Raw genomic sequence first — 26645 nt, 5'->3', positions numbered from 1 at the left:
GGTAGAGCTAAAAACAGGATTGGGAAAAAATGCTTTTTTAAAGAGCTATTTGTGGTCCCAGCTTTCTGCAAGGTGCTCAATGCCTTTAACTGAAGAAATGAAGCATGATGTTAAACTGCTGATAATATTAAAACTTTCCACTATTATAATAAAGTTCTGATTAAATGCATTATCCTTATTAGCATGAAAATGTAAATTACCACAACAATTCCTCCAAGGTACTCAAAGGCACAGTGTGCTATGCAGCCATATTGAATGGTATACCCCAGAAGTCGAAAGGTTTTTCCCATGACATCTCGAAGCATAGCACAGAGTTACTGTTGTGCAGCTGGCCCTAAAGTATATTAATAAAAGATACATAATTAGTCAATACACTTTAAAAAAAAAAAGTCACAGTTGCTCAATGTGTTCGGTTTTTAAAACGGCAGTCATATGTAATATTTCAGATTAATGAGAAGACAAGGAGCAAATTATTAGAAATAATGGAAATATTAACTCACTGAGATGAACAGCACTTGTGGTTTCGAATAGTGTGCTGTTTGAACTATAATCCCAACAGTGTGTGGCTAATACACAGCTCTATGACTATTTCACTGGATGAAGAAAGTACAGTTGACTGACATGCCCAGCATGTAACTGAAATGGTTTGGATGAGAACTAGTGGGCAGCTGAAATAAGGGAAAGTGGTTTAGGCATGGGGAACTAATAGCAGGAAATGGCAGAAAATGTCTTCTCCCTGGGCTGGGGGCTTTTGTTACACAAGTTTGCAGCTGGGCTTTCTTGCTGGATGTCCAGATATCACTGGTCAAAAGTATATTTTCTATCTGTACTTAAATGGAAGGTTGTGATCATTCCTTTCAGATGTGGAACTTGGCACAGTTATTTTTTGCCTCTCACCTGGATACTAGACTACAGCAAAGCACTTCATTTGGGGCTACACCTGAAAACCACTTATAAACTTCAGCTGGTGCAGAAGTGGCAGCCCACAGAGAACATAATACCTGACCCAAGAGGCTGCCATGATGCAATTCAAGGTGTTTGTTCTGATCTAAAAAGCCTGAATGATTTGAGTTCTGCATAAGCTAAAGACCAGCTCTCTCTTCACACACTACCCCAGCTAAAAGATTTGAGAATACAGTATTTCTTGTTTTATGTCTGGGATGGAATGGACTCACTGCCAAAGACTGCAGAGGAGAAGCACATAGAAGGGACATTTTCAGCTATCATTTTTCTGGGAAGGAGTTTGTTTTGTTCTACTCTGGTCCATTTTCTGAAGCTCCACTGAAACCTGGAAGGAAGATGGTGCCTCAGCAGAGATGAACCAGCTTCTTTCAGTGAGAACTGGGGAAGCCTGCAAGTCAGGAGAGGAGGTGGTGGTACTGGTCATAAAAATCTCTGCTTCTGGATTCGCTGTCACTTGGATTACTAGCAGATGAGGACTCACCCAGTCATCCATACAGGTGGCATCCACCACATAGAATGAACTTAGGATATAAGAGAGTACCAATATATCAGAGAGAGGATATATGTATTCACTTTATTAAAATTAGTGGTGTGTTTAAGTGGCATTTTTCACAATCCAGCAAAGCATTTACGCACATGCTTAAATTCTTTGTTGGATCAGGACCTAACAGCTAACTTTTACTATAAAATGCTTATTTCTCAGCTAAAATGATCTTCATGTTGGCTACCATGAAATAGTTTCTACCACCTTACTGAAGGACATCTATGTCTTGTGTAACTTCTTAGGGCCCCATCCTACAAGGTGATGAGTACCTCTTGAGAAGCAATTGGTGCCCTCAGATCTGAAGTCAAAACAAGAGTTCGGAACTTTAGACTGTAAGGTCTTTGAAACAGGGAATGGGTCTGATTTTATGTTTTAAAAGCAGTCTGTAAGTTTATGATAGTATATTTACATAATACTTATGTGATTATTTTAATCAAATAAAGAGATTGTATCTTAACCACAGTTCTTTTTCAAGTGCTGACATTACATTTTAGTTTTAATAAGAAACACTTCACAACCAAAGAGAGAATTGTTTTTGTTAGCAATGACAAACATTTATGGCCTAATTCACCACAGGAAACTGCAGTAATCAATCTGTCCTTTAAAGGTGACTTCAGTGGGTACACTGCACTGCAAAAAACCACCTGTGGCAGCAGGTCTCAGAGCCTGGGTCTATAGACTTGCACTAGAGCTTGGGCTCTGAAACCTGGCAAGGGGGACAGATCTCAGATCCTGAGCTCCAGTCTAAGTGGGAATGCCTACGCTGTTACTTGCAGTATCACAGTGCAAGCCCAAGTCCGTATACAGGCTCTGAGACTCACTGCCACAGTTTTGTTTTTGTTTTTTGCTGTGTACACACACCCAGAGGGACCATTCACATGAGTAAGGGTTTTCATGACTAGACCTAATATGAGGGAGAATGCATCAATCTGACTGGAAAAAAGCACCCCACACTTGTTAACAAGGCTTTATTTAGACACCAGGAAAAATAAGAAAATTGTGGATATGAAAAAAAATTGAGAATCCTGAAGTTTTTGGGTGTGTCCTTATTTTTTGGTGCATTGTTCAATACAGTAATATCTAAATTCTCAGTTTTCCACAGAGCTCCTATTTAAGAAAATAAGAAAGCCTATACTGATCAACACCTTAAATTTCTATAATTCTAGTTTACCAAAATATAGACAACACTATATAAACAAACATTCTGCTGCTCTGTTGACCCAGCCTTGCAAGAAAATTCTAGTCAAACCAGGAGAGAAAGTGCCAACTTTTAAGACTAATTAAAACTATTGAAATGTAATTATGATAACATGTACATTTCTTTCCCACCCCCCTCTTTCCCACTCCCAAAATTATCAAGGAAACAGACTTTAAAATATTAAGATAATGCAGTGTGACGGTTCCACAGATAAATTTATTTTAAAAACCAAGAAATAGAGGCTTCTATAGGAACGTTAACTCAATGAACCTCCACATTTTGGATGAAATCCTGGCCCTTTAAAGACAGTGGGAGTTTTACCATTGACTTCAGTCGGGCCAGGATTTCTCCCCCTCTGTTATACTGCATTAATGTAAAAAAAAAACCAAACCAAAATATTATGCTACATGTTTGATAAAATAAAGAAATAAAAAATATTATCTATCTGCATTCGGGCTTTGTTAACACTGATGTATAAATCTTCACTTCTGTATTTTATGACACAATTTTAAATGGGGAAACATAGGATTACATTAACATAGGGTTAAACACGGTGTATTTTATTTGAGCAAAACTCCCATCGAAATCAATGGGGTTTTTTTTACTTGAATAAAGATAGAACTACAATCTAGATTTGCTTTGTATTTAGTATTTACTTGTAAAGATAAATAAAAAGCAGAATAATATCTATAAAAATATTTTTAATTTTTTTTCTTGTACTTTCTTATTCCAAAAGCATTTGCTTAACACCTTTCATATCAAAGATCACCATCATGGGAAACTTAAATGAGCAATGATTTAGTATACTTAATATAGCCAGGTAACAAATTTCACAACAGTGAAACAGAATGTAATCAAAAAGATTTCAGTCATATGGTGAAATTACCAACAAAAACTTTGTCATAACTAGTGGCCAAGATAGTGTATAAAAGGGTAGAAATTCACTAATGTATAAAGGAATCAAATCATGAAAAACCTTGTCGATCATCTAGCAAAATCTTAACATCAATTATTTGCCCAACTTGGTGCATGCAATGTCTAGAACACAGTATTTACAGAAGACGTTCTGTAAACTGATACTTGAACCACTCCATTTTGAACTAATTGCAATTTCATTAAGAGTTATTCTGGAGACCCAGAAAAGTGACTCGGCCTTAATCAACCTAGAATATTTAAAAGTATGTACTAAAGCCTTGATTCCACAGAGAGAAAGGCTGTTAGCCTAGAAATGTTTTTAAGGTGATAAAAGGAAGACTGAGTGGTGGCAGATCGATTAGAGTCATATGACAAGTGTGAATTAATGGCCTCAACATTTCTAGCAAAAGTTGCAATAGCAATATTTATCTCCTACAGTAATTGCTAGAGAGGCTGCCTCAGCCAGAAGTCAACATAAAAGCCTTACAAAAATACCCTAGTGTTATTAGACTTCAGACTGATCTAATTCTGAAACATCATGTTAATATTTGATTATATTAATACAGCAGAAAGACTTCAGCTACTTGTGGATGGTCCACAAGAAAAAGGTAAATCCTAATTTTATAAATTAAAGAATTTTTGGTTGCACTACATTAAATATAAAAATATTTAACTTTAACACTGTGGGAAACAGAAGCACATAATAGTGATAAGAGCAAAAGCAAGAGAGTAAAAAAAGAGCCACTGTGTTGTACCCCCTTCCTGACTGATAAATGGTGTAGAATTTATTTTCAAACGGAACTGGTAGAGAAAGACTTCTCATTAAGAAAACATGGGTCTCTTGGAGAGAAACACAAAGTTCTACTGTGGGGCTACTGGCTGGGCCAGCAGCTTCCAATAATTAAAAATCACAAGTGTCACTTCCCTGATCTGAGAAGAAACTTGTTTTTATTTCACCAAGCTATTACATACTTGATAGCGTACCATACCAAACACATGCAGTAAATTTATTCTCAAAGCTTGTAAAGAACATACCTACTAAACTCCATCATCCCCTGGATACCTCAATTGACCAGCAACACTCTGAAGTTTTCAAGGAAATAAAGAATCTGGTAAAATGGTGATTGCTCTACCTACTGCGGCAACAGCCATTATAAAATTGCCCCCTAACCAAGGGAAATGTACAGCAAGCCAAGAGGTCTCAAGTCCTGTTCCCAATTGTTTTACTGACTGGCCTTAATAATTCTCTGCACTTCACAAGATTTAAGTGAAATCTCACTCCACTACCCCAGGAAGTAGAGAGAGATTATTACTCCTATTTCACATACAGTGTAAGAGAGGAACAGTAAATTATAGTGAAATATTCAGGACATCAGATATTCGTTATAAAGACGCGGAAATCACTTGACTGCTATAAGTATTTAAGATAATTAATGTCACAACAGTGGTAACATAGTTCAGACATAGTTATTCATAGTTGTTGGTTTTTTTTTACAATTAATGGGATAATTTCATACAGTTCCCTTCACTATTTTATTGAGTAATATATTAAAGAATAACAAAATAATTAAAATCCCAAAACAAAGTTTTCAGTTTAAACAGTAAGCCTTCAATGAAATCTTATTTCGATGATACATGACACATTTACAGCATAATCCAATCAACTACAAAAACTCATGGTTCATTAACTTCTTTAAAATAAACCTGGCACTAATACTACTATTGTTGTGCTCTTGCACATTAGTAAGATCATGTAATGTACATTTCCCTGGAAAAAATGATTCATCAGCACACTTAAATAGCATTTTATTAATTATAAAAAGATTAATATCTTAGCATCTTCAGGTGCCATATTAGTCAATACATTGTCTTGACAGCAGGCAACTACAGCAGATGTAAACATAAAAGCAATATTCATGATTAAAACCAAAATTTAAACATTCAAGAAGAGACCCATTGACAGCTTAATGCATTTGCCGTATCAACATTCTAATCACACAAATATTAGCATACAATACTGTTAATATTTTATGACTAATTCCAGATATTGCTATGTACTTATTGCAGAACTCTGACTCTTAGTTTTTAAGCTGAAAAAAGGAGGTTGATGGAAAAAGTTACACATCCACATTAAATTGTATTCTACACGATAAATATTTGATAAGAACAGCATAGTTTATATTCTGCAACAAAGAAAACAAAATGCAATTACTAATATCGTCTGCTCATTTTTCTTACATATTCTATGTCTTTGTCACCTGACTTTTTTGTTTATAAAATGAATCACAGCTAGCAGGACAGAAATCACTTTGAGCTTCATGAATGACATCCAAGAGATGGGAAAGGATTAGTTCTCAGTTGCTGCCAGTTATAGCACCAGGTGGCTTTTTCTGCAGTGAAGGTGTTACCGATAATCCCATTACATTGGTACTAAATCTTGCAGACATCAAAATTATCACCAAGGTTCCTTTTCATCCCATCCTTTCCAAATGACTGGAAGTCGCTTCACCTGAAAGAAGTCAAATCCACATGCAGCTGCTGTTTTAGCAGCCAGCGGACTCCCTGAGAATGCCAATTGTGATCCAATTTCGCTGTGCTGGTGGCCCCCTATTCCCTGTCCAATAATACATCTGTTAAAAAATCCTACAGCTACAAATCAAGTTTAATCCTACCAGGACCTCATGTTGGTCTTGTCTTCCAAAAAGGCAGCAGGTTCTGCTGTCTATCTCTGCTAGTGTCTCGGGAATACCCTTTAAATCCCAACCCTACTTAGAAGAATAAGCTAAGGATCACAAAACATGACCTCAAAAACCCTGATATGACTATATTCTGACCCAGAGGCATTCATTCTAGGTGAAGATTAGAACTTTGCATAATAAGATTACACAGCAAGTGAATGATATCAAGGGACTATCCATATGCAGCCGCCTGGTTTTCTATAGACAGCCTGTGCTCTGCAATATGCAGTACAGACGAAACAGAGCTTGGTCTTTCTAGCTGAAATAAAATAGATTCACATAAATTAGCTGGCCATTTCCAGATTCCTAAATCCCCTATTACATCTTTTATTGACAGCTCCTGTGAGGATAGCACAAATGATATTCCTTTTTTATTCTTTGCTTCTGTAACAGTCACATTCTAAGTGAAAAGTACATAGATTATGTCTAGAAATTAACATCTTGTTTGCTGTAATCTTGGATTACAATTGCCTATGTACATAATAAAATTAGGAAATCAATAGACATATTTATCATCTCCCTATAACCAATGGCATTATGTAAAACGAATGTTTAACATTTTGTGCCAATACTTTAAAGGCAGAAAGCACATAAAGAAGCAGCCAATAAAATACAGTTAAATTAAATATAATTTCCCTAAAACAGGCTTTATGGATTATGGTAAAAATGTTTGATCATATTTTTATGATTAAAAAAATCTATATATCTCCTTCTATTGTAAATGAATCATATACTACCTATAGACTGAGATAAATTATCAATTTTTCCTGACTACAGAGAATACTACCCACCTTTCTTCTCAGGGTTTGTCCACACTACAGTGGCACAACTGCAACACTGCAGCTATGCTGCTGTAGCTCTTGTAGTGTAGATACTTACTCCAGCAATGAGTGTTTTTCTGTTGCTGTAGTAAATCCACTCCCTAGAGCTAGGTCAACAGTATCTACAACAGGGCTTAGGTCAGCTTAACTACATCTCTAAGGGTGTGAATTATTCACAGAGGGATGTAGCTAGGTTGACTTTAGGTATGTAGGCCAGGTATCATAGTGTAACATCACAACTCACATCAGTGATTTTTCACAAAAATTACGCTAGACTTTTTTTTAAATCAAGGTACATTAATGAAAACAGAAGGAAAATTGAACTGTCTATTAATTACATTCAGGTCAAGTGTTTATCCACATTCTGGCTATCATTTTAATTTGTGTAAAAACTTTTTTTCAGACTCCGGCTCCTTTAGGAGATCCTAATGTTACATGATCTAGAAGAGCTGGGAAAACTGAAAAGTAGTGCATCATATTTAATGGGAAAATATGTCCTATATAAAATATGGATACTTTTTAAAAAAAACTTATCACTCATCAAATTAAAGAGAATACCTAGAATACCTTGTTACATAGAAGAGCTGTACTGTTTAGTTACTCCTTCCAAGAATAAAAGAGATAAATAGATTTTTCTCCTGATCCACTGATTTCTTTAGTAAGCAAGATTACGAAATAATGAGCAGGCAGTCCTCTCTCACAGAAGAGCCCACTAGTGGAAACGAAGGGAAGGAAAACTGATATTCTCTTCATTAAGTTTTCAACAGGTCTTTCCACTGAGATAGGGGACAGGGTTTGACTCTACTGTACTCAAATCCAGACTCATACAGGTTTCAGCCCCCAAAACTTGCAGATCTTGGAGGATTTGCTGTCTGTTCCTCTTTATCAACTCTTTCACCCTTCCTTGCAGCACAACTCCATCTTCAGGTGACTTCAAGAAGTCTAATACTGCAAGCCCTTACTCATTTAAAGCAATCCTTTGGAGTAGATGGAACTACTCATATGAGTAAGGACTACTGGCTCACATGAGAATGGATCTGATCTTACAAACTTGCATCATCATATTAAGATTTCAGTATTTGGAACAATTCTCATTGTTCAATTGCCTTCTAGGGGTAAAATAGAATCCCTAAACAACCCTACTCCACCACATACAGCATTGCACTAATGACTATGTATATTCCGGAGCTTGTGTCTTCCTCCATAACACTATATATTGGACTTTGTTGAAGATAAGGTATTCACTTGATTGACCAGAGGTCTGATCATTCATGGCAAGTTCTAGGGATCTCAGTGCTACTGAACTATTTGCTTAGAAGTGAACTGCAAAATGTCAGGCTAGAGACCCTAAAGATGCTGGGAAACAAACAATGTGGCCCATTCCCCAATGACTTTGCTGATGGCCTCCATTTGTATAAAGACTAAGATAGCATATTTTGGTCACACAGCAAGTTTCAACTACCTACCCTACTAATTACAGTATCTCTAGTCCAGCTTTCAGTAAGTGCACTTTCTAGAGGTGAGAGAGAGTATTTAGGGTAAAAATTTTAAAAAGCACCTAAGTGACTTAGGCCCTACAGCCCCATTTTTCAAAAGTGACTTAGGCCCTAGAATGTCTATGGGACTATGGAACCTAAATCACATTGTCTTAGGCCCTTTGAAGTCTCTTAGCATTAGGCACTTTTGAAAATTTCACCCTGGATTTATCTCCCCACTGGACTAAAACACAACACTTCATATTCACCATCACCAAAACCAACTGTATAGAAGAAAGTCTGAGTGTTTTAGTTTTAGCTCAAACACTGGCCTGACTAAAGTCATCAGTGGAGTGAGGTGGTTCAGAATTTTAATGTACTCTACATTTTTTAAAAAAATCACTTCAAAAATACAAAATATTAAGATGAGCAGTATATGAATGCTAAGTTGGGAGTGGCTATGAAAAACAGTTTTAAAATCAAATCAAAGATAGACAAGACTGATCTCAGCATTTCCTGAAAATACAGGAATCTCAAAATGAAATATTGGGGTATAGCAACAGGGACTTAATGAATGACTCTTTAATGTTCTTTACCTGTGTTTTTCTCAGTTAACAACAGTTTCATTTAATAAAGCAAAAATGTATATTCTTGCTATAAAAAGCAAAATGCTAAAACAGGTAAAAATGAAGGGTGAAATTCTAGCCCCACTGTGATCAAAATATTTACATTTTGCACTTTATCTTCAAAAAGTAACCTAAATAACAAGATGGATGCAAATAAAGCATGTAATGCTGCTACTTTCCTACATATACTTTAACAGCTTTCCCAAAGCTTGCTATTAAGCTTTCAATACATAAAACCAGACATATGTTCATGGATTCTGATTATACAATGAATTCTTCATAGTGCAACTTTTACAATAATTGCTCAAACCATGCCACACTTAACTGCTCTGTGTTTATATAATAAGAGAGAATTAAAAACAATATTTTATCACGTGGCTGCAAAATTTCATAATAGTGTTATTTCTGGTTTTTTTTAGATCAACACAAATTCTGTAAGTTCTTCTCTCCTTATGGATACAAGTATTAAAAAAAAAAGTACTTTCCAAACATCAATAGATGAGTGCAATGATATTCAGTCTAAGTTAATCCCCAGACATCCAAATCTATGAATAAAAATTCATCAGTTTTAAATACACTGAGCCTATTAAGCAAGAACAAAAGCATATGCACAAAAGAGCTTTTAATATATTTCAAAGCCCACAAGAGCCATGGTCTCATTAAAATTATAAATTACACAAACATGGAATGAAGATTCAAACTGCAGTGCGGCTAAGCAGATTACAGAAAACCCCGCGTTCCATATGATGATAACACACCATGGCCCTCCCAGATGGGGACTTGGAACAAAAAGGCCATCACTGTAGCTAGGGAAAACCTCCTTGTGATCTCTGGTTTCTGTTCAGCAGATGACAGCCAAATAATATGTTGATTATTCTGTTTGTGCTGCTAAGCTTGTAAGATGGAATAAAAGCGATATGATCTATTGTGAACTCAATGCTAATGTGTTGCTCCACTCATAAATAATATACTGAATTTATTTTGAAACTCTCTTTTTATCTGAGTTTCAGTTTTTAAATGCATGAACTAAAATAAAAGCCAGCATAAACTATTATTTAATTTGATGTTTTTCAAGTAAAAAATGCAGCTGACACAATAATAGTGACTACTTAGTGAATCAAATGAAGTACAGGCATCTTTCTCAAATTTAGCAAATGATTAGAAGGGTCCTGCTCTGCAAGATGTTGAGCACCTGCAACTCTTATACATTTCAATGGAAAAGGAGAGCCCTTAGCAGCTTGCAAGATATGTGCTTGTATTTTAGTGTAGGAAATTACTTGAATTCCAAAATTCAAGTTATGTCAAATAGTTGTTAATACATGCAATATTAGACATCCTATTACTGCAAAACATTTATGCCTTTAATCTTATATTCATCCTTGGCTGCAATTTTTGTAAATAAATTATTTTATGTACAGAATAGTACTAACACTATTCAGTGCCATATTCACAGTAGGATACAACCAGCCTTGTACCAAGTACAGAAATGTGTCAGTGATTATCTTGTCTCTTCTGAGTTTACATACATGGATTGCTCCAAAGTGGACTATTTAGCTTGCTATATTTTATGTTCACAATAAATTATACTTTTAAAATCTTTTTTAGGGAGGAGGAAGAGCAGTGGTTGGCTGCATAAGATTTCTGCCCATCCAAGGATCCCATATGCACATTCCCAGTTCACCAGCCACCACGCCACTGACCTAATTACAAATTGAGAGGTACTGTACATCGATAGGGCTCTGCACGTCGTATTTAACATGGAGACTTCACAAAAATCTAGGATGGGACCATAAAGGAAAAGCTGAAATACTACAGGAGAATTTTTTTTAACAGACCAAACTATCAAGTATATATTATACAGCTAAACAGAGGTTGTCTAGTAGAAATTGAGTAGGCATTCGCTCCCTCAGGCCTCTTGAACTTAGGATATTCTGAACTTTATTTTAAACCTATTTACCCCTTGAATTTGTAAAAACCAAATGAAAACATATCATGTGTATGGATGTTGGAGCTTGAAAAAAGGTTAATTCATTTAATTTAGTAACTTTGCCTGGAAAAAAAAAAGGCCATTTAGAAAAAAACAACTCTAAAAAACAAACTCTGTACATGCCAGAGGGTCTACAATCCCCTTATAAGGATTTATTGTTTCTGAATGTAATGTCTTTTATGCCCAAAATGTTAAAAATCTAGTTTGGAGAACAGGCCTAGTGGTCTGGTAACAGCATAAAAATGTCAAGTCCAGAAGCTGCCTCTCACTTTCAAGTCTGCTGGAGTCTCAGTTCGTCAAGGAGGGATGATGGAAGCTTGTTGCTCAAGCACTTCTGCCTAACAATTTTCATAACAATACAAAAATCTGTCTGAGGGCAAGTCATTGCCTGTCTCCTCCTCACCAGAAAACTGTCTTTATAATTATAATCTCCCTTTCAAAGAGGGAATGCAAGTAGGGAAAATATGATGATCTCAGAATGAAGTGTTTGCAAAGTTTTAGACAAAAGTCAGAAAATTCTGAATGAGAATTTGCTCCCTCCAGTGCTGGAAAGAAGTGCCTCACCACAACAAAAAGGCAAACGGATAAAAAACAAATGAAGGACCTTTGATGAAATTTTGTGGTTCCCAGTATACAAGTTAAGCAAGTTTTTCCAATCACACCACCTGTCCCATCTGAAAAGAGAGGTAACAATCTAGTGATCAGTATACAGGAACTCCTGAATTCTCCTAGCTCTGACATGGCTACTTCTGTGAGCTTGAGGCAAGCTGCTACATCAGAACCTGTTTTAGTAAACCCATCTTTAAAAATGAAAAATATTTACTTATGTCACAAGCTTGTTGTGCTTATTTATGTTTTAAAGCACCTTGAAGATGAAAAGTGATAGACAAGAGCCAAGAATTGCTATAGTACATATCTTACCAAGCTCCTTATACAAATACAGACTTATAACCAAACAATAAAGCTTACAAGAATTACTATATTAAAAAAGTTTAATCAAATAAATCTATACTTGCTGTCTTTTCTTCCATGCCATCTCAATTCATGGAGTGGCATTCCTGAGCAGATCTGCAAGGCCTGAACTTTTCTTCAAATCTTCATAAGGGATTTGAACGTGGAGAAGGTAGGGATGTTGTGCACGTGCTCAGACCTTGCATTCAGTGCAGAGGGGCCAGCATGGAAGAAGGCACAGAGCAATTATCACTTTTCAGATAAAACTCTTTAAATACATTGTTTTCCCAAGCCTTTTAGAAATATTAGTTCTTATAAGGATAATCCTTTGGTTATAAATATATATTTGTATGTAAGAATCTCAATATGGTTTGTAACTTAACATATATAGGAACAATGATTTTTATAAATCACTTTTCATCTATACACTGACATACAAAGATTAATAGACAATCCTAAATTACTCTGCCACCATGCTATTACAGTTAGATAAACACAGATTTAATGTTTTGTATCAGGGCTGTTATATCAGTTTTTATCAGTTAAAACCAAAAATCAGAAGCCCTGTAGAAATAGTATGTGTGTCTCAGGTGTGACTTGTACCACAAAATGTGTATGGACATTAGTTAAACCACATAAACAGGCATAATACTCAGCTGTAGCGGCTAGCAGAGGACTAGCAGTGCTATTTGCAAGAACTACTGCTGGAACTCCCCAAGAGATCACATCAATGCATGAAATGATGTTGGCATATGCCTCCATTTTCACTACCACACCCATTACTCAGATTTCTCAAAAATCTCCACAGAAACTGTTTCTGATGGAAAATTGCATTTTTGACTAGTAGCCATTTAAAAACGTCAGGCCATCATGAAGCCTGGTGGTAGCCTATTCTTTTAGCTATATGAATATGCAGATGGAGAATGAATGCTACTGGCTTACCAAGGTGATGACATCTCAAAGTGCCAAATAATTTGTTCAGATGGTAGATAACATCCTGCAAATATTTACCTATTTTGATTTTATGCTGGTAGCCTACCTCAGTCCAACTTGGTTGGGATTAGCACTTGCTGCATGATTTTGTACCACACACAATAAGATTTTTTAAATTTCTTGTGATAAAGACAAATAATGTGTCTAGCCACCTACAGCTATGGGAATCCATATTTTACACATCTGATGGAATATTCTAGGTCCACAACTTTCCTTGTATTTGTCACTACTTGCACATGTGCATAAACCAAACGTATCTCCATACAATGAGACATAGTTCTCAAACAACTCTGTCCCAAGTCCATGGACAGTCTGACTTCATACCAACACCTTTGCCTTCCCAATCCGAGATTTGCACAGTCATGTTTACCCTACTGTTCAGCTTCTCCAGTCTGAATCAACATTTTATTAGGGCATCACTACTTGTCTCTATAGAAGAAATGTACATATTACTATATAAAGGGGAAAAAAATTTCTCACAGTCCCCAGTATGACAGGGTCAAAATTCATTGTGCTGGAAGAAATAAATAATATTTGGACTAACTAAATTTTATTATTTACTTTTGAGCTATTTCCACTTAACTACTATAGTTGACCCAGTCCACTCCAACCTGAGGACTTCCTGAATCTCAGCTAATATATTTTATGTTGCTCAATTTAAAACTGTCATGTTAGACCCTGATGTTGAAAATTAATCTGCTGAGAAACAACCACTTGTGACACTGGCAATACAGATTCCATATTCCACATCTAATAGGAGTTGATTGTAAAAATATTAAATATTAGAAACTAAAATGTTTATTTTACAGACAGTGCACCAATTCTACTGGGTAACAGAAAGGTAGACTCCCTCACCTAGTATATGAACAATAGGATCCTGCCCTACTGAAGTCAGTGGGAGATTCATCATTGGCTTCAATGGGTGCAGGATCAGATCCCTATTTAGGAAAATTTCAGTCTGGCAGAAGAGAAACTTCAGCAGATGGCAAAATTGCTGAGAGAAAAATACTTCAGTCCTTCCCCCCCAAAAAAATTACATTTAACTTTAATCTGGACTCAGAAGGCCTACTGTCAGTCACAGTACTATATTCAGTAAAGTGTCCGTGGATTGCTTCTTCAATTGATTTTTGTTATCCAGATTTTTTTTTTTAATCCAGAAATTACTGTAGAGCTATACCATATGAAGCATTACTGTTTGTTTCTGTATAATGTAAAAATAGATGGGCAGCTCTCCACAGTGAATCTCTGTAGAAAAAATAATAATTCAACAAACGGTGAGAAGCAGGAACCTGAAAAAAGTTTTGAAAGTGATCACATCATAAGCAATCTATTTCTTGTGAGGATCTGGGCAGCCCTCAAATCTCCAGCCTAAGTATTTGGCAGCATCCAGGTCTCACTCTGGCCTGGAAATGACGAACAAAAACACACTTTCCAATGAAATGCTGGCTGTAGTGCTGAGGAGCTCTATTAGTACCGTCCATACTCCAGCACTTGCTGAGATGGCTGATTTTTAATGGAAAAACCGATGATCAGTACAGACTCAGTCTGTAACAACCTGAAAAGCAAAAAGCAAAAAACAAAACACAACACTTACGGTCCAATTTCTTCGAAACCTTAACTTTGTCAATTCCTAACATGCCCAATAGCAGAAAATACCTGGGAAGATACAATAGCAACTAGATTGTTCTTACCTGTACACATTTATAAGAAAGATATCTGATGATTCCGACAGTCTAAAATAAAATCCCAAAATAAATGTAATGTGTATTTTGTTTTACATCAGTGGAATTCATTGCAAAGTGAAATACATATACTAATCACAGCCATTAAAACAAATGTATATGTATATACAGATATTAATTATTATTAATATATTATCTGTATATCTTAAAATATCCCCAAGTTTTCACATATACACATGAAGCTATCTGCACCAGAAATTAGCATTTAGTCCATGGACATTTTTGGTACTGAATTGTAATGTTTTCAGATATATTAATAAAAAGAAAAGGAGTCCTTGTGGCACCTTAGAGACTAACAAATTTATTTGAGCATAAGCTTTCGTGGGATACAGCCCACTTCATCGGATGCAAAGAACGGAACATATAGTAAGAAGATATACATACAGAGAACGTGAAAAGGTGGAAGTACCCATACCAACTGTAAGCGGCTAATTAATTAAGAGGCGCTATTATCACCTTTGCAAAACATTCACAAAAACTCACCAGCTCATGCACAAAATTTACTCCCCACCCTTTCCATGATGATTACGATGATGATGAAATAACTGACTATATTTTAGTCCTTCTGGGCAAGTAAAATTTTGTAAGGTTCATTTATATTCCATATTAATATGTGTTTTATATATCAGAAATTATAGACCTGCTTTTTAAAAGTGCTGAACACTCAGAGCTCCTTGCAGGATGATTAAAGTCACCAGCAAATTAAATCACCAGTTATAACCATGATTTAAATCAGAAACAGGAAACCTTGCTTTAAATAATCAATTTTAATCTTGTTTTGCATTTGTACATTTTAGTTATTTTACTAAAGAAAGGATGATTTTCACTGGTTTGTAACCATTAAAATGTGTTGATTTGCAACTAAATATAGCCTGTGCATTAAATTTGGTGCTTCTTTTTGCTCACCAGGATGCACTGTATCTATGCACATTTAAGCAATTATGTAGCATTTACAGCATTTATCTTAACTTTGACATTTTTATTGTTTTAGAAAATGATGCATGTCTTATTTACTAGTTTATTTATTGTTTTAATTGTGATTTGTGACAAGCTTTATTTGGATTGAAATTTAATTAAAATGTACACTGTTTTGTTAAATAAAACAAGCTTAAATATGCTAGAAACATGAAAAAAGTTTATAAAAAAGTTTATTAAAACATGTTTTGCATTTCAAGCTAACTCATTTGTTAAACAAAGTATCATCTGTAGTTAGTGAATTAAACTGATTACTTCTGGTCACTATGTCCTTCAACATTTTGGAACTAGTAGATTTCATCCTCTTTCATACCTAGTTTTCATCATAGATGGGAAGAAGAAAAGTAAGTTTTCCTGCTTTTTCAGCTCCCAGTTGGTTTCTTAGTGTAGTCATTGAACTGAACTAGTTGAATAAACTGAAGTGAATAAAGTATTCTGTCTGTAACTGCAGAAGAGATTATTGCTGTCAAAATCTGGTTTAGTACTTCAACAAACTCTAATTCCACATGCTTAGATAGTGATTTCTACCAGTTCAGAGACTTTCTTTAAAACTTGGCAGCACCTATGGTCTACTTAACAATATTTTTGTGTTTAAATTATTTTAATAGATAAGAAGTTAAGGCCGCAACACAGGTTGTCCATTTCAAATATGTTTATTTTAAAAATGAGAAATGTATTTAATTTAAAAAAATCTAATTTTTCTATTTTTAAATAATCAATTTTTATCTGCCCCGGCTCCTCATTAACTGCAAATGGAGTTGTAAATACTCAGCACTTGAGAAAATTAAGCCCTTTCTAATTTCTAGATCCTAATTCTTCAGTAAGCTCCATCTGGGAAGACCCCTGCATGGAGCACATTGCAGGATCAGGCCCAGGTATCATCACAAACATTTTCCTTTTTTTTCAAACCCTTCTCATTTGTGGTCATATGTTGAGACTATAAATATTAACTTTACAAAATTAAGATTTATACATCTCATCTCTTTTTATAATAAATATACTGAAGATATTTTCTTTCAATTACTTTTCCAAGTTCTAAGGTGCTTATCACTACGGTATCTCAGTGCTGCTCAGCTTATATTTCATTATGATCTTAAGTATTCCTCATGCATCAAGTACTATACTGTACATTTTTATGGATCTACCACTTGATTGCAAGTCACAAATATATTGCATATTTAATATTTGTACAGAAATTACAATGGTCATTTTAGTAATCACTGTTTTCAGGTTCTGCATTTATTCAGCCAACAATTATTCTTTATAATATATGATACACAGCATGCTTAAGCTACAGTAATACATAGCATAAAACATGATGTCTCACAATGTATGTATTCATTTTAAATTTTAAAAAGCTGTTTAAATTCAGCATAGATCCAAATTATTACTGCTGTCAAGTATCCCCACAGAGAAGCATACAGTGAGCATCCAAATGCTTTCCAAAGAAAACCATATTGGTATCTCTTACAGAAACACAAAGCCAAGCATTTTTCAATTGAATGGTTTGTCAGCTTCTTATTTATTATTATTATTATTTTTACATATTAAGACAAACCCAAATCTTTCAGTATCTGAACTTGCAGGATTAAACAGTATTTCTAGTTGTTGGCTGCTGGCCTGAAGATACTAGACTTTCAAACTCATCCCATTCTGGCTAGTATAAAGATCAGGAAAATGAAGCCATCTTCTTTGCAATCATAATCCCTGACCCATGCTGTTAGATACTTAGGAACATCTTAAGAAGCAAACTACCTTGTTTCAGCTCACAGCATGAATACATCAGGGAACTGCATCACATGACTACTAGTCCTACCTAGTCAGGTGACAACAGCTAATCTGATTTGGTGACTATAAAACTTTAATCAGTACAGTCTAATGCCATCACATTCCAGAACTGATGAGGGAAGAAGCTTTTGAATATAATGGCAGACACCAATAAGAAGATTATGAACAGGAATGCCATTGATGACAATGAAGTTTTCTAATTATCTATCCTGCACATACACCAAGCAGAGAGAAATATTACTGAAAATAAACTGGACATACAGATTTAGAACAAAATGCACTGCAGTATTTTATTCACATTTGGATCACTGCTTATGCTTTCATGCCATATGAAGACCACAGAATGAAGTGAATCCTTACTAATGCTCAGAAATTAGATATTTAAAATAATCCATCTGTAGTTCAAATCTGGCTCAGGTTGGTAATAGCCAAACATCATTAGCCTCTGATTGCTGTTCAGTGACTTTTTAATTTTTACTTTAGATATTTAGCTGCCTATCCAAAGCTGTATGTGCATTACACAGGTTAAAAGGCAAACTATATTGGAATGTCAAAATAATAATAATACAAGAACAGAATCCCTAAAAAAAACCAACCCTCAGAACAGCCAACCACACACACAGAGTGACTGGAACAAGATAACTGGATCTGAGGTGTCCTACCTCCCAGGTGTGTGTCCTAATCATCAGGCTAGACAGTCATTCTCTCTCTCTCCCTCTGCCCCAATGACTGTTCCACAGTGGATAAACAGTCATTGGGCCAGAGAGAGTGTGAGAATGACTCTAGTCCTGTGCTTAGGGCATCCACCGTTCAAATCCCTTCTACTAGAGAGGGAGAATTAAACTTGGGTCTCCCACATCCCAGATGAGTGCTCTAACCCAGGAGTTGGCAAACTTTTTGGCCTGAGGGCCATATTCGGGTGTGGAAATTGCTTGCAGGGCTATGAATGTAGGGCTGGGTCAGGGGGTTGAGGTGCAGGAGGGATTCTGGGGTGTGGGAGGGGGTGCGATGTGCAGGAAGGAGCTCAAGGCAAGGGGTTGGGGCACAAGAGGGGTGCAGTGTGTACAAGGGGGCTCAGGGAAGGGGGTTGAGGTGCAGAGTGTTGGAGGGGGCTCAGGGCAGTGGTGCAGGGAGGGGTGCAGGAGGGGGCTCAGGGCAGGGGGCTGGGGTGCAGGAAGAATGCAGGGTGTGGCAGGGGGGCTCAGGGCAGGGAGTTGGGTTGCAGGATGTGGCAGGGGGCTCAGGGAAGGGGGTTGGGGTGCAGGAAGAATGCAGGGTGTGGCAGGGGGGCTCAGGGCAGGGAGTTGGGTTGCAGGATGTGGCAGGGGGCTCAGGGAAGGGGGTTGGGGTGCAGGAGGGGTGTGGGGTACAGCAGGGGGTTCAGGGCAGAAGGTTAGGGTGCAACAGGGAGCTCAGGATAGGCGCCCCTTACCTGAAGTGGCGTGCACCGGGTGCTCCCTGCCTGCCTTGGCCCTGGCCCCACACTGCTCCGGGAAGCGGCCAGCACCACGTCCCTGCGGCCCCTGGGGGAGGAGAGGCAGAGGGCTCTACACGCTGCTTTTACCTGTGGGTACCTCCCCCGAAGCTCCCATTGGCTGCGGTTCCCCATTCCCGGCCAATGGGAGCTTCGGGGGAGGTACCCACAGGCAAGAACAGCTTGTGGAGCCCTCTGCCTCTCCTCCCCCAGGGGCCGCAGGGACGTGGCGGGCACCACTTCCTGGAGCAGAGTGGGGCCTGCGGTACCACAGGGGTGGCAATCCCGCGGGACAGATCCAAAGCCTTGAAGGGCCGTATCTGGCCCACGGGCCATAGTTTGCCCACCCCTGCTCTAACCACTGGACTAAACATTATAGAGTGGGCTCCTCCTCCAGCTATTTTGTGTGCAGTGAGGCAAGCATATAACTCATTCCTGCAAGAAATGCTTTACATGCCTAAACCACCTGACTCCAGGCAGTGAGTTCCTGTTTGTGAATCGCTAAGCAGACAGGCACCTCCCTGCAGTCTGGACTTAGACATCTATGTCCAAGAGAAGGGTGGGGCTTAGTAAACACCCGTTATTGGCATCTCCCACTAGCCAGCATAGATGGTTTCCCAACTAACATGCCTGGCTTTTGTGGATTGCATTGTCAGGCACCTCTCTCCCCGCATTCATTGTACGGGTAGCCTAGGAGCCTAACTTGGCTTGTGGACTGAGCATTGTTCCTGTGATTTTCTAGCTGCCTAAAAGACAGATGCTGTGACTCTCAGCATTGGAACACCTATGTCTTTTCATGGATCCCACCTTGTGAGCCTGGATGCTATAGCTTTTTATAAACTGAAAGTACTAATTACCCCGATGAAGAAGGCTGGAAGATTTTGAGTGTTGTTCTATTGTAATGAACTACAACCAAAGGGGGAGTAGCATATGCTTTGACATTCCACTTTCCCCAGGGGTGCTCGATCCCCATCCGCCCAGGTCCCACCCCTACTCCACCACTTCCCCAAGGCCCCACCGCACCCCACTACTTCCCACCCAGGCTCCACCTCCACCACTCCCCACCCTCATTTCTCTCCCTTTCCCCCAACACTCCCTGCACACCTGTAAACAGCTAATCCACAGCAGGCAGGAGGTGCTGGGAGAGAGGGGGAGGCACTGATCGGAGGGGCTGCCGGTGGGCAGGAGCGGGAAGAGCTGATCAGTGGGACTGCCGGTGGGTGCTGAGAACCCGCTGTTTTTTTCCAATGGGTGCTCCGGGGCTGGAGCACCGAAGGAGTCAGTGCTTATGCAGAGTAGTACTGTGAAAATACCAAATTTGATGTTGGTCTATTTGATGCATTGCAGAAGGAGAAACTGAGGCAATAGTAGGTCCCAAAAACAGACCAGTAAGTCCTGCATAAGTAACCTTTTTGCCAGTTTCAGTGAAGAGACTAAGGATTGGATGGGCATGTGGAACTAACTTCTTCTTACAATTTATGCTGCGTCTAGAATACTTTTTGGTGACTTAAAAAAAATCAGTCTTCAAACCTACCAAATCTTGTACCTTTTGCAAACTATACATTCACTCATCAGAGTTTAAAGAAACAAATACAAGTAACTCCTCACTTAAAGTTATCCCGGTTAACACTGTTTTGTTGTTACATTGCTGATCAATTAGGAAACATGCTCGTTTAAAGTTGTGCAATGCTCCCTTATAATGTGTTTGGCAGCCACCTGCTTTGTCCACTGCTTGCAAGAAGAGCAGCCCGTTGCAGCTAGCTGGTGGGAGCTTGGAACCAGAGTGGACCGGCAGCCCCCTATCAGCTCCCTGTTCCCCTAAGTTCCCTGTGCAGCAGCTGCCCAGCAGGCTACCAATTGCCCCGCTGTTCAGCTGTCCCTCCCCCCACTGCCAGGTGCTGCTCCTGCCCTCTGCCTTGGAGCTGCTCCTGGGGGCCTCCTGCTTGCTGTGCAGGGGAGAGGGGAAGAAGGGGGCGTAATGTCAGGGTGTCCCCCTACTCCTGCCCCCCCCTTACCCCTTTTCCATATAAAGCAGGGTGGGGACAGGACAGGGCTCAGGACAGAGAGCGCTTGCTAGATGCAGCTGCTGTTTCAACTTCCTGATTTTTTTTAAAGGCAATGTACTTAGAATGGGGTCAGCATACTTAAAGGGGCAATGCACATCTCTCTCTCTCACACACACACACACACAGGGCGTGTGTCTCTGTCTGCCATGGTGTCTCCCCTCCCTCTATTGGTGCTGCCTTGTAGAGTGTTAACAAACAACATGTTAACCCTTGAGGGCTCAGCCGAATGCTAGTTCATCACTTAGCAGGAAGGGAAATATCCCACCCTCTTCCACCCTCTAACTTCATCACCTCAACCAAGCTTCACCATCATCATTGCTGTGTACAGTATTAAATTGTTTAAAACTTATATATATATTGTGTGTATATATAGATAGATAGATAGATATAAAAATAAAATATAGTTTTTTTTGTCTGGTGAAAAAAATTTTCCTGGGAAAAAATACCCTCCCCCCCCCCGTTTACATTAATTCTTAAGGGGAAATTGGATTCGCTTAACATCATTTTGCTTAAAGTCGCATTTTTCAGGAACATAACTACAATGTTAAGTGAGGAGTTACTGTACTGTAAATTGCCAGATATTTACCGAGCAAAAAACTGTAATATGTGCTGGATAACCCTGAATATGTTTGCTAATGTTCAACTCTAACCAGGAGGCCTCACTATGAGTATCAAATCTTGCTTACTTTTTGTTTAATTTTTTCCAACTATCCTTTTGTCAAAAATTAATATGCACCTATAAAACCTAAAAGGAATAAACAATTGTTCAAAGAGCCACTACTGCATAATTTAATCAATTATCTGTTTATCAAACTCATTTTTTCCAAGAAATGTATCATATAATGAGATGACTCAATGCATGTAAAAGCCACTGTAAAAGAGCCGAGTTCATCCCTGGTGTAAACCCATTGACTTCAATAGGCTTACATCAGGGATGAATTTGGCTCAAATAAAATCACTTTGAATGAAGAAAAGGACCAAGTACAGGGCAGATGTCTACTTTTTTTGGAGACTGGGTGACATACCTCTATCTGTCCCACCTCCTACTGTTCTGATCCTACTAATAAGTGAAATACAAATAAGACTTTTAACGATCAGTGAAGAGCAGTTAACATGGAAAGACACGAAGGACAAGGAGACTACAACATGAGTAAAAAGGTCTAGAGTTTGCAGAAAAGAAGCTATCAGTGAGCATAAGAGGAGTGGAAGCCATCAGCGTACAAGAGGAGAACAAAACTGAATAAAAGTAAAAAAAAGAAAGAAAATGAAAACAAAAAAAGGACAATAACAGAATAAAATAGAGAGAAGAGACAAAGAAGAGAGAAGATGGTCAGTAAGTGGCAATCTTCCTAAGTCCCAGCGTTAGCCTGCTCGGGAAATTGGGAGAGTGCTCTGTGTTCATAGCAATTGTGGATGAGAAGTTGTTGACCAGCTAGCTATTGCGTACGACATGTGATCCAAATATGTCTTAGTGCAGATCTGCAAGATGACTTTGATCATGTACCACACTGAAGACAGAGAGGCCTATATCTGAAACATTTAAGTATTTTCCATACTTAGTAAAGCATTTAAGATACATTTCTCTGCTCTTCTGATGTTAACTAACCCAGTGCAGGACACAGATCTGGTGCGGGGAGGGGGAGTGAGCACAAAATTTAAAAAATTAGAAAAGTCTTTTAAACAATTTTTAAACTAAAAATTGAAGAAAGTGCTCAATGTATGTATCCAAATTGGCTGCTGGAGTTCTCCTGTTGGCTGACGTCACATGACCTTGTGAGTTTAAAAGAAAATTTAACTGAAGATAATTGAGGCTACAGCTCATATTAAAAGTATAACCAGTCCATATTAAAAAGTATAACTGCATGCTAGCATAAGTTGTCTGTCATGCCTAGCGGCATCTATATTTGAACTCTTTTTCATATGAAGTTCTATAACTGTGTTAAGACCTTTGTACATTATAAATGTAACTGCCAGTGAACGGGTTATCTTGTTAAAATTTGTAGTTGCAAGAACATGATTAAGTCCCATCCACATTAAAAGGGTAAATGACTTTTTAACTGGTCGGGGCGGGAGGGGAATAGTGTTGTTACTGGGTCCTCCCCAACTCAGCTATATTTGTACGTAAAATAGTGTTATAATTAGTTTAACTCTGTTCCCTTCAACTGTCTTATACACACTAGCAATACAATGTCTTTATTAATCACCTGGAAAGAGGATGGAGTAGAGAGGTGGCAGCATTTTCAGAAGACACAGTTACTGAGGTTAATCAAGACCAGAGAAGAGTGAGAATTTCAGGATGACCTTCCCGAACTAGGCAAATAGGCAATGTGATAGCAGATGAATTCACTAGTGACAAATGCAAACTAACTCAAAATGTAATAATTGAGCTATTAAAGTTGAGTTCTATTAACTATATCAGCTCAAGAAAAAGATTAGGACTTAGTATGTAGCACTAGTCAAGAAGCCAAACAAATTACTAGGATGTATAAAGTGGGATGGAAAATAATACAGAAAATATAATGAAAATATATAAATCACTGGCAGATCCTCACCTGGAATTCCGTGTTTAGTTCTGCTTACCTCATCACAAAAAGAATATAGCAGAAATAGATGGGGTTCAGTAAACTATTAGGGGCATAAAATAACTGTCTTATGGAGTGATTGAAATGACTGGTATTATTTACCTTAAGGAGAAGCTGAATAATGATGATACAAGTATATAGGGTAGATAAATAACAATTGAAATTTTTTTTAAAAAATGTAAATACTGGGTTTTTTTTTTAAATGCCTATTTAAAATTCAATTTGAAATTATGACAACATATGCTAAGGCCTAAACTTCTTATAATCTATTAAAATAATAGAAATTAAATACAAAACGTTAAACAGTACATGTTTGCTGACAAGTTTTAAAAAAATTCAGACTACTGAATTGGTGGCGGTCACTGGCTAAGCACCTGAAACCAGAGTCTGTTGAAGTGCTAGACCATCTTTTGACAGAAGTAACCTCTTCTGCAGTTAGAGAATATTTTCTTCATTTTAGTTTATTCAACACTAAGAAACCAATTGGGAGCTGAAAAACCAAGAAAGCTTGATTTCTTCTTCCAATCTTGAAAAAAAATAGGGGAGAGTGGATAAGATCTACTAGTTCTAAAATCTTGAAGGACATAGTGACCAGAGACAATCAGTTCATGTTTTGAAAAACTTTTTTCTTGTGTATCCATAACATTTAAATTAAACAATTAAATTGCTGGTTTTCCATCCAAATACAGCTTTTCACAAATCACAAGTAAAAAATTAATCCTCTAGTAAATAAGAATTACATCCATTCACCATTTTCTAACATGGCAAAAAATGTAAAAATTAAGACACTGAATGTGAGTTAAGCTATATAATTACCTAAATAAATGCGTGTATATTTGTGTATTTTCCTGTTTAGCAAAAAACAAAACAAACAAAAATTCCACCACCAAATTTAATATGAAGTCTATATTTAGTTGCAAATCAATATGTTAATGGTTAACAACAAATAAAAATCATCCTTTCTTTAGGAAAACAACTAAAAAATTACAAATGCAAAACAAAATTAAAACTGATTATTTAAATCAAGGTTTCCTGCTTGCCGACTTAAATCATGATTATTAATTATTTAAATTGTTTTGATTTAACTCCATTCACCTTATATGTATACAAAATATTAATGGCTTTGAAAACGTAGATCAGGAGCTTCTGTTCACTCAATCTCATAATAAAAGGGGAGGATAAAAAGAGGGAAGACTGAAAACTCATGTAGCACAAAAATAAAGATGTTGAGAACAAAATTAATGAAGGAACAAAAGGACATGAAGAGAAGAAATTCTTTAAATGGCTATACACCAATGCTAGGAGCCCAGATAACAAACAAGAGGAATGGGTACTGCTCATTTATTAGCATAAATTTGATCTATAATTGAAATACAATGGGATGATCTGCATGACTGGAATGTTAAAAATCAATGGTTATACCCTATACAGGAAGAACTGAGTTGGCAAAAGGGGAGGAGGAGTCGTATTATGTCAAAAATGGCATTGCATGTTTCCAAGTTACTGGTAATGAAGAAAGAAATGATCTGAATGCCTATGGATCAATGTCCTAACAAAGAAAGCACAAAATGGTACACTAGTTTATGTCTACAAACCACCAAATCACACTAGGGAACAGAATGCCTTGCTCCTTATGCATCTACCTCTAATGTGAAGCAGAAAAAAACCTGTGTGATTATGGGGGACTTGTATTTGAGTGGCATAAGGCCTCATGGTGCTAGTAATAAAATATCCTTGGAACCTCTAAATATTATAGATAATAGATGCCTAAATCAAAAAATGCTGCATCCAACATGGGAGAATTCTATATTAGACCTTGTCTTGACAGATAAAGAGGAACTGATCACAGAACTAAAAATTAATTTAGTTTAGGTACAAGTGATTGTGACTTAATCACATTTATAATGTGCCAACAGAATAAAGTCCAGACCAGAAATACATATACTTGGTACTTTAAAAGGGAAAATTTCAAAAGCTGAAAACAATTATGAGCCAAATCAGCTGAAAGGAAAATTTAATCAGAAAAATGTGACTGATAATTGTGAATTGTTTAAGAACACTTTATTAGAAGCCCAAAAAGCCACAATCACGAAATCGAGGAAGAAGGCCACACTGGTTAAAAAATCAACCTGGTTTAGAGGGGAAGTGAAGGGAGCTATAAGAAAAGGGAAGCTGATATTAATGAACATAAATCAGAAGTTAGGAAATATAGAAAATTGGTATGGGAAGCTAAGGAACAATGAGAAATCTATGACCAACAGAGTTAAGAACATTAAGGAGTTTTTAAAAGTATATTAGGAACAAAAAGAATCCTGACAATGGTATTGGTCCATTAGCAGATGGAAATGGTAAAATTATCAGTAATGAGGCAGAAGGGTTCAATAAATATTTCTGTTCTGTATTTGGGAAAAAAAGAGATGATGTAGTCATGTCATATGATAACTGGTATCTCGGGAGGATGTTAAACAGCAGCTAGTAAAGTTAGACATTTTAAAATCAGCAAATCCTTACAACTTGTACCCAAGAGTTTTAAATGAGCCAGCTGAAGAGCTTACTGGACCATTAATGTAGACTTTAATTAAGTCTTGGAACACTGGGGAAGTTCCAGAAGACTGGAAGAAAGCTAATGTTGGGCCAATATTTTAAGAGGGAAAACAGGATGACCTGGGGAATTATAGTCCTGTCAGTCTGCCATCGATTCATTATCTCCAAGATAATGGACCAACAAATATAGAACTCAATTAATAAAGAATTAGAGTAATATAGTATATATGGATTTATGGAAAATAAATCCTGTCAAATTAACT

At 37.3% G+C, this 26645-nt stretch overlaps 2 protein-coding genes across 10 annotated transcripts in view; one reads left to right on the top strand and one right to left on the bottom strand.

Annotated features, from left to right (window-relative positions):
- DNAJC24 (DnaJ heat shock protein family (Hsp40) member C24) overlaps positions 1 to 11333 on the top strand; it is a 170091-nt gene extending 158758 nt beyond the window's left edge. Inside the window, exon 4 of the mRNA XM_073347781.1 lies at positions 10886 to 11333. Within this exon, the coding sequence (XP_073203882.1) occupies positions 10886 to 10995 (110 nt within the window). The 3' untranslated portion in view covers positions 10996 to 11333. The remainder of the gene's footprint in view (positions 1 to 10885) is intronic.
- IMMP1L (inner mitochondrial membrane peptidase subunit 1) overlaps positions 1 to 26645 on the bottom strand; it is a 73752-nt gene that overhangs the window by 33755 nt on the left and 13352 nt on the right. For 5 of the 9 annotated variants that reach the window (XR_012159371.1, XR_012159369.1, XR_012159368.1 and 2 more), the window contains exons 4-6: positions 14903 to 14944; positions 12284 to 12417; positions 201 to 334 (exon numbers count right to left, since the gene is read on the bottom strand). Coding sequence is in view for 1 of the 9 variants with exons in the window: in XM_073347775.1 (XP_073203876.1) it covers positions 201 to 305 (105 nt within the window). In the remaining 8 variants the exon portion in view is untranslated. Of the gene's footprint in view, positions 1 to 200; positions 335 to 12279; positions 12418 to 14902; positions 14945 to 26645 lie in introns of all 9 variants that reach the window. The other 4 variants (XR_012159372.1, XR_012159373.1, XR_012159367.1 and 1 more) reach the window with 3 other exon arrangements.

This window comes from Lepidochelys kempii, chromosome 6 (genome assembly GCF_965140265.1).
Source record: "Lepidochelys kempii isolate rLepKem1 chromosome 6, rLepKem1.hap2, whole genome shotgun sequence".
In the NCBI taxonomy this organism is placed as follows: Eukaryota; Metazoa; Chordata; order Testudines; family Cheloniidae; genus Lepidochelys; species Lepidochelys kempii.
The sequence above is the reverse complement of the archived record's forward strand: the minus strand, read 5'-3'. Positions and strand labels throughout refer to the sequence as shown.